The following is a 15,351-nucleotide window of genomic DNA, read 5'->3' as shown; positions in this document are numbered from 1 at the left end:
CAGCAGGACACTTGGCCTTTGCTCCTCAGCTTTGGGGAGACCACTTCAAACCAGGGCAAGTGTCAGCAAAAAACCCCTACTTGTGGTAATTCTATAGCTTGAAGCTGTAGAAGAGGCAACATCTGCCATTAAGGTTTCGCCCTTATATCCCTACTCTTCTTGAACACACCGAAATAGAAATTGAATGATTGCATACTCTGGTCCAGAGCTCTTAAATTAAAAGAACATGAGAGAGGAAAATGAAGGTTAGCATAGCTGGAGGTGTGGATGCAAGTCTAGAAACTATGTGTGGCCTACTTACATCCTTGTTATGGTTAGAATGTACCATGAGACATATTCTCACTGGAAGAGAATATAAAATGATGGAAAGTTTTGTTCTTGGCATGAGTGGGCAAGAGAATGTAGTGAGCTGGGAGGCAGCCCATCTGCTTCCGATGACCTTCGTAGAGACAAGTTCTCCAGAGTGTTTGTTTGACTTCTAGTCTTTAACTCTCTCCTCTTTTACATGTCCTTACCTATATACAAGCAGTATTCCCTCACGCTCTGCTTCTGACAAGTCAAGGGTTTTGAGAATGTGTCAATATATTGAGAAGCAAATGTCCATCATACAGACATGGCATAAACAACCTTTTTGTTATTATTTTTATAAAGTTATGCTCCATTGTTGGAGCTAGGTGCCAGGAAACACCATTTCAAATGCCTGTCTGGAATAAGAATGGAACCTATGATTCTTAATTCCACAGGAAGATGGCCACAAGGAAAAGGGGCCTACATAGCTTTCTTTCATTGGGGAGAGAAGGACCAGGACAAATATTTGAGGCACTCCTAGCCAGCCACATTAAGCTTCTCTGGCCACAGGGATGGATAACACTCTTTTCAACTACAAAGTAGATCTAAGTACAACTGAGCTTCGGTGCAAAGCTACTGCCGGCCCCTCACTAGCCCTCGACCCACATCATTTGCCAGCCTGTTTCTGGCACTACCTGCAACCTGATAATGCAGGGCAGGCTTTTAAAATGAGTGCCCTTCAGTCCAAATACACTCACAGATACTACACAGTTGAGTGACGCTCTTAATATCATTAGTAAAATGTTTTGTGTTTCTAAGAGGGAAAAATCTTCCCGTTGTTTAATACCTTTCTATAAATTCACTTGATCCTTCACATCCTAAAAGGGGAAAACTCATGCCCACTGTCATTCCCTCAGCCCACAGAGATACTCCTGTGTCTGGCACTCTGTGGTTACCTCAATACTGAATAGGACAAGTTAATCCCAAATTTAGCAGCATAAAGCAAACAATAACTACTTAGGACCCCACTGTCTCTCTGGGTCAGGCATCAGGTGCAGCTCGGCAGGTGGTCATAATGCCTAATCTGTAACCGGAGGTCTCCCTCTTCAGCTCTTAGCTGAAGGTTTGACTGAGTGACTGCCAGCTGCTTCCAGATCTACTCATGTGGTGACTGGCAGGCCACCCTTGTTCCCTGGGACCAGTCTATAGTTGGCCATTTTCTTCGAGGTGAGCTTCCCTGCAGACTGCTGCATGTCTCCAAAAATGGCATTTCACTTCCCCAAAAGACTGTGAGTCATGAGGCAAACAGAAGCCACACTCTCTTACGATGTCATCTTGGAGGTGACCATCTCCCTTCCCCTCCCACTGTATACTGTCGGATACACAGACCAACCTCGGGCCAATGTGGGAAGACTGTGAGTGTTAACAAGGAAGAATAGGTGACTCAGTAGTCACAAGATGCTGTCACAGCATCTATCAACTCCAGATTTCAAGGATGGAACATGGCCAGACGAACTTTCTCCAACACATATACACCTTAACACATCTTCCTCACCACTCACACATTGACAGCCCACTTCATGGGACACTCATCTATGTACTTGCAGTTCTCTAGCTGACTGATCATTATCACACTCAGACTGTTGATCGTTTTTCATAATGAAAAGATCATTTTTCACAAAATAATAGTTACTTTACATTAAGCCAACTATTAAACCAATACAAAGGATCCAGCATAAGGACCCTGTGGTTTAGAAGTCTAATCTTTATTTCAACTATTCTTTGATTTTATTTTATTATAACTAGAAAAAAAAGCAGAATGAACAAACTAGTTTTTCTCAGCAATTATTACTTAAATAGTGGCTACTCAAATATCGAATATGTGTGTACATTTTCCGGAGCTAACAATAGAGAATTCAGACATCTTATTTACACTTTAGCAAAACTCAAGTTTATTTTAAAATTAGAAATGTTCTCAGGTATTTTGAGGAAGTGTCTTGGTGCCTCAGATGTGAGTGTGAGTGCTTGAGAAGCAGTGTGCATGTGTGTCTGTGTGTGTTTTTATATATGCAGCCACATGAACAAAATAGGCATGTTGCCAGAAACAATTTCAAATATGGTTTCTAAAGTTTGGTATTTTGAGATAAGACTGCTACCTGAGAGCCAAATAATTGTAAGTGTAAAGACAAATTTAGCTCTCGAATAATAAAGCAGTATGTCTCTGTTGTCAGTAATATTTGAAATACAATGATTTCTTTGGTGAGAATTTAATCTCATTCTTCTGGTCCTTTCCACCTGATGTTACTAACCTTGGGAAGACTGGTTAACAAAGCAGGGTATTTGAGAAAGACCTGTCTTGCCTGGAAGGAATTTTGCTGAAGACATTGGTATGTTGATAGGGCTCCCAGGAGGCTCCTGCTGGACCCTCCAGCAAGTGTGGGGTCTGTCCTCTGAGAGCTGCAGGGAGGGCACAGGCTGTGAGCACAGTGGGGGTGGGGGGTGGGGGAGGACTCTAATCCATTAAGCAAAAGCATTTTCTTCTTTGAAAAAAAAAAGTCTTTAAATATTCGGGTATGCACATAAGTGACAGCTTTAAATGTTGTACTTAATTACTGTGACACTTTCATCTTTCTCTGCCATTAAATGTGCAAGTTATTAATACTCCCTTTTCCAAAGTTTATTTCCACCAGCCACTGAGTCACAGCCCATAGCTGTCTCACTTATGAGAATGTGGGGGCCCTGGGGAGGCTGCTTTTGAGGATCTTTCTAAACACTCAGATGCAGACTCTTGAAGGACGTTTTTTGGGGACAAGTATCTTTGACTTGTCGGTGTCTTGCTTTTTCACTCAAAGAACTGAAGTTGTTGTTGAATTTCTCCTCCCCAAACGCTTTGTGGTTAAAAAGTCTGAAGATGTCAGACTGTCTTTGATCAATTTCCTCAAATAGATTGATTCTCCAATTCCAGGGCCCAGTGGTAACATTACGAAGCCCACTGACTTCTTCCCAACCATTGAGGAGACATCATGTCTAAACATAACCTTTGGCTTAGTGGAAGAAAGTGGTTTCACTGTCAGAATGAAAGTGGAAAACAATATCTGGCTTGCCTCTCTGAGTGCTGGCTTCATGAACTGCACGTTTAACTGGAAGAATTGCTGACAGGAACTGGGGAGATGGTTCAGTGGGCAAAGCACAGGGGCGTGAGTTTGACCCCCCCCAAACTCAACCAAGAAACTGTGGGACACGATATCACATGTTTATAACCCCCCTGGCGAGGCAGAAACAGGTGGATCATCCAAGGGTCTCCGGCCAACTAACCTAGACTTCTTGGTGAGTTCTAGGTCAATGAGAAACCGTATTTCAAAAAATCAAGGTGGAGATCTGTGAGATGGCTCCCAGGTGCAGGCACTTGTCACCACATCTGACAACCTGAGTTCAAGGCCCAGATATACACCTGCAGAAAGGAAAGAAATGATTCCTGCTAGTTGTCTTCTGAACCCTACATGTGCACATTGGCATGCACACATACTCAAAAATACACACACACACACACAACACACACACACACACACACACACAAATGCAAAATAGTTTTTAAGCAATACGCCAAGAATACAGCTCTGAATTATTTCCCAGGGACAGTGTGCTGTTACGTGAGCATGTCTCTACTCTACATAGACTTCTCTTCTTTGTTTAAATTTAACCCGATTCATCTTTTCTCAGCAGATAAAGATGGTAGAACTTTATCTTCCCTAGAGTTGGGTCAGTAAAGGAAGTAAAACGAGAAAGCTGTTGGCTTTCTCTGTGAAAAACCAGAAAAAAAAAAAAAAAAAAAAAAAAAAAAAAAAAAACACTGGATAGCATTTTTTAAATTAGTTTCTATTGGCCAGTGTTTGTCTTCTGTTCTGCTCTTTCCCTCTAATTCAGAAGAATAACTGATGAGATTTCTTCAGTTTTGAGAGACTTGTAGACTCTCTCTTCCATGAGGATGTATCACACTGAGACAGGGATTTCAGGATTTGGTTTCACAGCTCTGCCGTCCCTAGGAGGGTCATGTTGAATCTGCTTCTCCTGTCTTGATTTGAACCTGTGCCCTTGACTGGTATATGATGCTGCATGGCTGCTCAGGACTCAGCAGTCTCCTGTCTCTCCAGCTGTTTCACTCACATTTCTCTTTTGACCTTGATCCTGACCTGGAACTTAATCTGTTCATTCTTGAAGAGTTCCTGATGGGAAAATACCCTGTGCTGCTGAGAGCTGGTTACTCTGCCAACAACACTAACCTATTTTTCTCCCTTTAAAATACTCATCCTTTGTACATAATTTCCTTAATCTTTTTCCCCTAGGAAGGGAAAGTAGTTGTAAAATCAGGCAAGGATTTGAGAGAGTTCGGCCAATCCAGCACATCTGACATGGTGCCTTTTTTTTTATTTTTATTTTTCAGTCAGTTTGCTCCCAGGAAAGCCTATTTTTGGACAACAGGTAAAAAGAAATTTATGTTTCTTGTGTCTTTAGAGGAAGGGTTTGTCATGTGTCCTATACATTCTCATGTTCATATGTATTGCATATATAAGTGTGTACTTGAATATATGTATGAGAACATGCATATATCTATGTATACACGCATATATATCACATATATGTTACTTGATATGTTTAAAAACAGTTTGATTATGGGGAAAAAGTTTTCTCAGTTACTTCCAGACAGAGGTGGAAGCATTTTCCATCAAAGTCTCTGTTTCCAGCTCTCCCGAAGATGTAATCCCTGAAGCCTTGAAAGGAGATAAGAGCGGATGGAGACCATGTAGGGATTCAGCTCCTCTGGCTTACTGGCCAGGCTGCTGAAAGTGTGTTCAGCCATTTCGTATGTCTTATCACCTTAAATAGCTATGGAAAAAAAAGAAAAAAAACAGATTACTATGATTTTAAATTTCAAATTATAAACGTCTCCCTGTCTCCCTGAAAGGGCTGATGTGAAAAGTTCATCTAAAGCACTTTCACATTTATCAGTCAGGCTTGCTTAAGCCTTAGCCGGGGAGGTGCTTGATAAATAGAGTGTTATGGAGTTTATGGAGTATCTTGGGGTCAAGGGCAAACATTTTAAATGTAACCTTTCAGAACGTACCCCTCTGAAACAGTTTAAAACTGTCACAGCTATTAAAATGTCCCCATGATTCAATTTTGTGGATTCCAGACAAATGAAGGAAGTGACATGAGCTTACTAACCATGTTTAACATTAATCAAAATCTGAACTTGATTTAGAAACACAGGATTCCTAAATAAAGCAGCTATTAATTTGATTTCAGGTGTCAGCATAATGGATGTCCCTATAAGACTGATTAAAATTGAAGCTGATTAAATGCTAGTATTCAGAACTTAAACCCGACATTAGAGATAACTAATAACTAAAAAAAGAAAGTCACTGTATTAGCAGTTGGCAATTGTAGCAGGAATCTTAACAGGTCTTATTAATAATATCAAACCTGAGGCCAGATATTGGGGTGAATGCTGGAAGATCAGAGAAGCAGAACAAGCCACAGCTTCCCCACCTCGCCAATTCCTCAGTTGATTCTGTTTCCTCAGGCTGGAAGCCTCTGAGTCCTCATCCAGAATGAGTCTCAGCTGAACTGCTGCTAGAAGCCTGAAAGCTTAACTAGCCAAATGCTTAACCAGCCAAATGCTTAACCAGCCAAATGCTTCTAGTTTCTGGTCCTCATGCCTTATATACCTTTCTGCTTTCTACCATCACTCTCTGGGATTAAAGGCACAAGTCACCATGCTTGGCTGTATCCAATGTGGCCTTGAACTCACAGAGATCCCAGATGGATTTCTGCCTCTGGAATGCTAGGACTAAAGGTGTGTGCTACCACTGCCTAACTTCTATGTTTAATATTGTGGCTGTTCTGTCTCTGACCCCAGATAAGTTTATTAGGATGCACAATATTTTGGGGAACACAATACCACCACAGGCAATGTTGAGAGAATCACATCTTTCAAGTGAAAAAAAAAAAAAGGTAAAATATGCTCATTCTAAATTAAAACAATCTGAGCCACCTATTTCCCATTTTTAGGAAAACTGAGAGTCCATAATTTGGTTACCTGGGTGATGACCTGAAGCATTTCAAAATTTTACATCCATACCAGAGACAGAGTATAAACAGTACACTTCCATGGAAACATATTTCTCAGTCATCTAACCGATCATTTCCCTAAAATATTCCCTAATCCTAGTCACAGATTCTTAAATGCCCTAGGTATTCAAGTTGGATCATATTCTACATTCTAATAACTGGTCATATATGTCCATTGCCTATATGAACATGTCCTGATAGTCCAAGAAGGAAATAGCAAATTGAATGTCCCTTCAGGAAAAATAAATTGTATATTGGACACTTACTTCTGGAATATTTGTATTTCCCGTGAATCCAAATGATTAACAAATAATTTTATAGATTTCTTAAGGAAAATCTCAACAAATGTGTCTAATAAATTTCTATCCTGGGTCTACCAGGCTCTCGTATCCCCTTTTCTGTGTCCACATTTCTCCCTTGCCCCTCTATCTAGCATAGGATAGGGGTGACAGCCTTACATGCTGCCACGAATTCATTCATACAAACCTGAATATCGCACAGATAAATCCTAATATGTGGGATTGATTTACAAGCAAGGTGTGCTGCGGTGAAGTGCACACCCATTCCGCACAGGGCATTGCATACCTTTAGTCTTCGTGTCATAAACATCATGTTTTTCATTCCCAGTAGGCTCCAAGAAGGCGTTCACATATGCAATGAGACCTATAAGAAAAGACAACTCTTTCGGTTGGTATGGTTTCCTTTTGTAAACTGTGTTTTCAGATAATGTGGCAGAATCCGTGTGAAATATAAGTGTTAGTATGCAATATTTCTGTTCATGGAATAAAATTTGTTCAGTTCTCTTCTCGTAGCATTTGATACACAATTGGACAGGGTGAGAAGTAGCACTGGGGAGCCATAACTCTGTGTGTCCTCCTTCTGGGTTCTTCTCAGAAGTATCTCCATGTGGATGATTCTATGTTTAAACTGGTTGAACACTTTCAAACCCACTTTGACATATTAAGCAGAGTTAAAATTTCTCTGAAAGGTTACAAATATATGTACATTCCCAATACCAGAAACTAAATTGATGATAACTCTATTAGGGTGGCTGGTGGTTTTCAAATATTATCTTAAGCACCTACTTAATTTCTAAAAGGAAATTATGAAGTTTCTTTCAATTATAATGGACTATTTAAACCAAGATCTTGGAGTAAGGGAAAGGAATTAATTACTATTTTTTTTTTATGTGTGTTCTGTTAGGCTGACACCTCTGTGAGAGCAGACGAACCATCCCCATTTTTCACCATTGTCTTAAATGTCTGCCTGACATGCTTTATAAGGACAGCTGTAAACAGTGTTATTAAAAACATTCATTATCTGGTCCTGCAAGATGACTTAAGGAATAAAGGTGCTTACTACTAAGCATGATGACCTGAGTTCAATCCCCAGGACCCACATGGTAGAAAGAGGGAACTAACTCCTGTATGTTGTCTGCTGAGTTACACACACAGAACTTGGTACATGCACACACACACACACACACACACACACACACACACACACACACGACTTAGTACATGCACACACACCAACTATAATAAAATATTTCAAATAGTCAGTATCTATTGTGTATGTATGGACACATTTCTAAATACAGGGGTCAACTCTGTTAGAAGAAAGCTGAAACACCAAACAAACTCTTAACAATTTCAAAAAAGAAGAAAAGTGGACTGCGTGCTTCTGCTAAGCCTTTTGTTAGGAGTTTGAACTGAGATCTTCATAATTAGTGGAGGTCTCTTGTTCCATCAGGCATTAGTGGAAAAAGAGAAGTGGGACCTTGTTTTCTCAGTTCTAACTTTCCTAGGCTGAACACTGCTCTAGCAAGTTCCTTGCACATCATTAGATATTCCCCCCTTGCACTTTTAAATGTTTAAGAGAATGACCTTGAATTTTTCCATTGGAAGCCCAAACCCTGAGCTCACACACCTTGTAATACAGCTTAGACACAAACCTTTAAAAAGCCAATTCCTTTGACACAACTCCCAAGTTACCTTGTAGCAGCGCTGTGGTATAATCAGGGAAGCAATCGCAATATGGAACCCATCACTTACCCTAGTCACTAAGTCCAAGAAACTCAGGACACATAGAGCCTTGTAAAGGTGATTCTGAGTACATATTACCCCTCATTTGGAGAAAATAAAAACATAATTTTCACAAATGAAGGAAAATATAAGCAATTATCAATAAGCAGAGAAACGGAATATAAAATGTATATCTGCTTTATGACTATTGTGGAAAAAAATACTAGTTGTCTACAAAAGGACCAGCTCCAGTGGCCATTATTTTCCTAGAGGTTGGTTAGAAAAGACCAAGCTGAACTTTAAAATGTGAGAAAGCATTTGAGTAAGTGCTCTTCTGTAATGTTTATGATTCCAAATAGACTTAGAATTCATTTTAGAACCCAGTTTGCTATTATTGGGATAAATAGCCAATAGATAGAAAAATAAGAGTTATATTTATACTTGTAATCTAGAAACCATAAATAATTATGCATCTTAATTTGAGTTCTATTTATGGGATCTCCTAAAAGCAGAAACTTAAATTCCCCCCTCTAAAAAATGCATAGATCCTGGCTTAGGGTGATGAGTTGAGCTGGTATCATAGAAGAGTATCTTAGGTCACTTTGTAAATGAGGGGATGTAGTTCAACTCTGGTGAGCTCATAGAGTTGCTAGAAACATCTCTGCCATGCCAAAGGGTGTCAACTACAATCCAGGAAAAATAAAGGTCTCATCCTTTGAGAAGACACTCTCAGTCACACTGGCACTCTTGCAAGTCTACATCCATGCCATGGAGGTGCAGAAGTCACAAATAGAAGGGTCAGTGATGGAACAAATGATCGCCCCCATCTGGAGGGTTTCTTTCTGCCTCATTCAGCATGTTGAGGATCAGGAGCACCCCAGAGTTTCAAGCCAATGTTTCCCTATAATGAATCTCCCAGATCATCTACAGAAGAGGTTATTGTCCCATTCCTGGTTCATTCACAGTTGTTAAGGAATGGTTTGGCTGTACTTTGTCAAAGATGGGTCAACATAATCAGAATTATACACGAAAAGAATAGTTGAACTTGGATTTTTGAAGAACAGACTGGACTGGAGAACCAATTTCTGTACAATAGCTCCAATAGCTTCCTTACATTTCTAAGAGTGTATAAATTAAAGGCACTTGGCCATTGGTGAGCAACTTCCTTTAGATATTATGTCTCCTCTTTGGTGCCTGTCACTTCTGAAACCAACTACTCCCAAGATTCTGACAATGGACATTTGAAGAAAACATTGATGAGGGGTATTTTCATCCCCAATGCCTCATGAAAATGCTTTATATTCTCTGATTTCTCTGTTCAACCCCTCCCTTGCTTCTCAAAGCTCCTATTTCCCCTAATTCTCAAATCCATTTCCCTTCTTAATCTTCCCAGACACAAACCAAAGTTTCATGCGTTGAAACAGGAGCTAAAACGTGGGTGCTGCTTCTGCTCATTGGCCAGAGTATTTCTATCAGATATCTGCACACACTGCTAGTGGCTCCCCAGGACTTTGTTGCCTTAAAAGGGCTGTTTTTAAACAGAGCTTCTGACTGGGGATTGAGATTTGATTCAAGCACTGATTGCATCACATTCCATACTGATGTGAGGTTACAATTACACTTATTATCTGTGACTAATGCCCCCTCCACTCATTTAGAACCCAGGAGAATTCCAGGGTACTTTAATGATGCATTATTTCCACAGGGGAAAAAAAAGCAAAAACTTTGTAAACACGCACAAAGGTATTCCTTAAGGAGATTGGGAACCAATGAAACTACAAATTTCCTCACAAAACATGTGCCAATTTGCATATTCCTTGAAGAAACTCTGGAGTCCTCGAAATTCAGCTTTAGCTGTTGGTTAGCTTTCATTATATTAGCTGCATTTTGAATGAATGTGTGCTTTCACTTCAAGAGGCATTTGAAATTTCCACTGATGCCCTTGGAAAACCTCATGCCAAAGTAGTGTCAGCTCTGGTGTTTTCATAAACTTTTCTACCCAAGAAGGGTAACAAGTTGTTTCCTTAGACTTCTATGGTCAAACTCCCAAAGCAAATTCTTAGTGTGTGTTAATATGGTAATTCTGTGATAGCTCTTTTGTCAAAATCTTGCTGAACAAAGATATCACACAGAACATAAAGTTATAAAATGAATTAATAAATAGCTTTTCTCCAAGGCCAATTACTTAATGCTAAAGAAGAAGAAAAAAACTTCTTTCCTGGGAATTATTTTTAGAATTATGTAAGATGATAATTACTTCTGAATATGAATTCATTATTGATTCGAGTCAGGGCAGCATACCCACTTTCCTCTCAGAGAGAGAAGCTAACAATTCTATTTTATAGCACTTGTCCTCAACTGTGTCTCCTTTACTGGCAGAGGGATCATGGTGTCTCTAGGTTTCGTTTTCCCATGTATAATGTGTGCCATGTGTCATATGTATGTGTCTTTATGTCATTCAGGTAATTGTCACACTGTTGAAGGTGTGTGTGTGGGGGGTCTGTTTAAAGAGTCAACGAGAAGAATGTAGGAGACAATTCCACTAAGGGCCCCTGTGCCCACCCACCCCATCATGATGCATAACTCTGTCCCCATGAATCTCTCTGATGGCTGTGCAGGGGTAACAGAGACAGTTCTGGAAGAACTTCTGGGAGCCGACAGAGCAGCTCAGAGACCGAGCTCAGGTGGTCCGACCAGCAGCGGGCCTGGAGCAGCACAGATTCTGACAGCTCCAACCGCAATCTGAAGCCCACCATGACCAAGACAGCAAGTTTTGGGGGCATCACGGTGCTGACCAGGGGCGACAGCACATCCAGTACCAGGAGTGCTGGGAAACTATCCAAAACAGGTAGGTATTGCTGAACGGGCCCCTGCCCTGGTGCTTCTTGGATTCTACACAGGCCATATGCTCTCCATTTCTCTTGACTTTGAATTAACTAGTGGCAGGATTATGAATTCCATTCCATTCTAGGAATCAGAAGGTGTATTTAAGTAGGTTACTGTGTCTTTCTAGCTAGCCACAAACGTTAAACACATCATTAAGCTTACTGCTTAATTTCCTTACTGGTAACACATGTTATCACAGGATGTTCTTGGAACCCAGTTCACTTATTTAAAGTTTAAATGACACCATTTTTTAAATGATTACCTTAGCAAATACAGATGACAACCATTTAACAAAAATTAGCTACTGTTTTTAAATGTAATGCTATGACATACCCATTGCAACCGCCTTGTAAGGTCATTATAATAGTAATAGATTCAGTTCCTGTATTAGCACACTGTTCCTCTGATCCTGGACCTGCTATTATTTACACTATATGTACCTATTTCCTCCTCTAAGGTATATAAATGATAACATCCCCACATTTAATGGTTATTAGGAAGACAAAAAGCTTCAATATATGCAAAGCAATTTGTGTAACTGGCATGTTGCAAGTGCCCAAGTGCCCAATCAGTGCTCATTTACATTTATTATGGCCATGGGATGTTTGTGTCCCTAATTTGCAGATGAGGAAGGCCAATCTCTGGAATGTTTAGTGTTTCCAAACTTCACTGAGAAGTGAAGGTAATTTTTTTTGTTTGTTTCTTTATGATTTCTCCATTATTCTTCCTCTGGAGGAACAGTGATATTTTAAGATAGACAACTTAAGGAACATGCAAAGTGCTTTGGAAGTGATGATGAGTGACCTAGAAAATTCACTTGAACCATAGCTTTAGAATGTGTAGAATCACAAGTTGTTTCACTCCAGAAGAGCAGACTCTCAGCTGGGAAGACTGGCTTCATCTGTGAATTGCTTACTGTGCAAGCATAAGAACTGGAATTTGATTCTCAGACCCAGCGAGTGGCCTGTGCTGGTAATCTCAGCAGTGGGAAGAAAGAGACAGGTGGATCCCTGGGGCTCAGTAGCTGGGCAGCCTAGCCTGCTTAGTGAGCTCCAGGACAGAGATACTGTGTGTCAGGAAGATGGCGGATGATGCCTGAGGAATAATAACAGATATTGATTTCTGACTCTTACACTCAGTAAAAGAGGTTGTGTGTGTGTGTGTGTGTGTGTGTGTGCGCGCGCGCGCGCTCACTCGCATGTACATGCACATGTGTGCAGGCACGAGGATGGGGGGGAGGAGTACAGCACTGCCACCTGAACTGTCACTGGGATTTGAACTGTGATTCCAAAAGGCCCGAGGTACCAGGACTGGGGTCGAGGAGCTGAATATCTAGGCAGAGGATGGAGAACCCCAGCTGAGACTTAGACATTGCTGCCTTGCACTGACTGCTTTTCCAGGTTCATGCTGAGCAGGAGAGAAGGAGTTTGCACAAAATGTGGGTCCCTTATGCTGATAGTTTAGCGTAATTACGTTGTTGACAAATTCCTCCTAAGAAATTATCTCATGTTTTCCTACATAGAAGGCAAATTAATAGCGTTTGTTCAGAGCTGTTAGTATATACATATCATGGTGTTCCTTGGAGAGCACAGGTGGGTGGGTGCCCTCTTCCTGAGAGCTCTGTTAAGCTCTTGATTCCGACTCTAATTAATTGCCCTCCTATCACACTATCACAGCATCTGAAATCCACACAAACCACTGCGGTGCACTTGAACTTTGGTAAACTATGAAAGGTTAAACAGTTTTAGTTCTTAAGAAGCAAAAAGCAAGTGCCTTAAATGGTGCACTTAAAAATTCCAGCACCCCAAAAGAGCTCTTACCATTTTAAAATTAATCACCATTTTCCACAAACCAAGCCCCTGTCACTTCCAAAGCGTAGCTCTTCGGAAGCATTTAAGACACTTCAAGGATGTTAAAGCACCACACTCTTTGGAGAACCATTAGCGATTATAAGAGCTTCAGACATTTTTTTTTTCTTCTTTCAGTTTAAGTGTCTGCCTTCGAAAGCTTGTCAAGGTGCAGGCATGGGAAGGAGAAAGGGATTTTTTTTTAAGGAGATCAAGAGAGGATGTCAAAACAATCTTAAAACTTCCCAGGATGGTTTGATGAAGTAAACCTGCCAGTTTGGCTGTGATCAGCTTCAGCACAGGTTTCCGATGTATTTTCTCATTGTAGCAGAGCTGAAAACTTTTAAGGTCTTTCAGAGACCGAATGTGCTTTCTGAAAATGGGATGTTGAAGTTGCTCTTCTCCTTGAGTAGGTTCCTGCTCTTTCTAGGTGATAGACTTTTTCCATGCTGGAGACATCGTCCTGCATCAGCACACAGCAAATTACTGAGTGCAAACCGGGGGTCGCTGGAGGCTGGAGCTGTTTGCCAGAAGCCCAGCACGAGTCTACGGGGGTTGAGGATGCTGCTGTCCCACTGACCCTGGGCACATTCTTGTGATGGCCCTTGCACTGCAGCCTTGTTGTCCCCTTGGGTTTAGCAGTATGGTTGAGCTTAGGCATACACTTCTCCTGGCTCTGCCTCTGACAGACCACACTCGTCGTCATTCTCCCCCATTGTTGAGTGCCACAGCAATGGGTGTTCCCAGCTTCGGCATAATCCGAGACAGAAAGACTAGTTACATCACAGGCAAAAAGCCTCCAAGGCTTTTGCGTCAGTAGGTGTCAAGGTGTCCAGTGGAGCCCAGCAATTTGCCTTTTTAGCAAGTTTCCAGGTAACAGTTGATGCAGCCATCTGTACTTTGAAATAACCTCTCTATAGACATAAGACATGTTTTCACTTTTATAATTGGAGTGTCTGCATGACTTTATTTTCTGGATGTCATTCACTTTTGCTGCTGACTCCATGTCAGCCTCCAAGAATTGTTTCTGATATCCTTATATTAATTTTAATGGCCTACTTTTGGTTTTTCTAGTTCAAATGCAAAATACATCATCTTTCTACCACCTCCTCTTCTTTATTTTGGTTACTCCAAGGAAGAGCCTGGGTATTTTCTTTCTCCTAATAATCTTGGAAGTTTTAGATAATTCTGCTGAACTCTGACCCCCTTTGAATCTAGAAATATTTTCTAGAGTTATTAATTAAGAAACAAGACTTTTGTGGCTTGGGATGAGAGGAGGAAAGTGCTCAATGATGATAGAGAGGAGGTTGGTCATTACGATGAGGTCATCCCTGAGACGTGATTATTAATTTGTACTAATTGAGATAAGTTCTACCATCCCCTACACCTTGATTTGAAGTTTTGGGTACAGAACACTACTAGTTAGAACACTATTATTTACTTATTCATGCTTTTGCCCATGTCTGCAGTACTAAGAAGTAATTTCCTCCTGTGGAGTGAATCTCAAATCCAACCACAAAGTGGTTGGTTACTTCATGGTAGTCATGCCACTGTTACACCAGTTGGTACATCTTGCCAGGTGTGTTGATTGTATAGCACACAGGATGAGGAACTGGGTAGGGCACTCGATATCTTCTCTCTGTTAGCAACCTGTATAGTGCCTTCTAATACTATAAAAAGATGGCCAGCAGGAAGGGACTCTCCAGTTCAGTTCCAATTTGTCTTCTCCATGGCCTGCAGCTAAAGTATGAGAATATCATTTTTCTTGATAACTAACACTTTATGGTAATTATTTACATTTAATCACTTCACAGTGTATCAGAACCAGCCTCACAGTGTATGCCATACATACTTATATCTACTCTATGATTTTAATTTTTCACTCTGACCTTAATAGAGCCGAATGAAGAAAAGAAATGAAGTTTTGATGCATAATACAGTGTGTATGTGCCTTGAGCCTTATTCTAACTCCATCAAGGAAGATGTCTACACATGTTTTACGATTGTATTTATGAAAAATATCCAAACAGACAAGCTATAAAGGCAGGCTTTAGATCAGGCATTATATATGTAGAGCTAGGATAAGGATTTGGAATTGACTAGTGACTACTAAAATCTATTGACTTCCTTTAGGATAATGAGAATGTTCTAAAATGGGACAGTAGTGGTGTTTGTAC

General features: G+C 40.6%; 1 protein-coding gene across 30 annotated transcripts in view; it reads left to right on the top strand.

The window, feature by feature from the left end:
- Arpp21 (cAMP regulated phosphoprotein 21) overlaps window positions 1–15,351 on the top strand; it is a 167,825-nt gene that overhangs the window by 79,141 nt on the left and 73,333 nt on the right. For 16 of the 30 annotated variants that reach the window (XM_028895219.2, XM_028895207.2, XM_028895206.2 and 13 more), the window contains 3 exons: window positions 4,730–4,767; window positions 7,045–7,104; window positions 11,060–11,289. In XM_028895219.2, coding sequence (XP_028751052.1) covers window positions 4,730–4,767; window positions 7,045–7,104; window positions 11,060–11,289 — 328 coding nt within the window. Of the gene's footprint in view, window positions 1–4,729; window positions 4,768–7,044; window positions 7,105–11,059; window positions 14,440–15,351 lie in introns of those variants that run through there. The other 14 variants (XM_037207993.1, XM_028895223.2, XM_028895224.2 and 11 more) reach the window with 5 other exon arrangements.

The sequence above is a fragment of the Peromyscus leucopus genome, chromosome 7, assembly GCF_004664715.2.
Source record: "Peromyscus leucopus breed LL Stock chromosome 7, UCI_PerLeu_2.1, whole genome shotgun sequence".
NCBI lineage: Eukaryota > Metazoa > Chordata > Mammalia > Rodentia > Cricetidae > Peromyscus > Peromyscus leucopus.
Note: the sequence above shows the minus strand (reverse complement) of the source record. Positions and strands in the feature narration are given on the sequence as shown.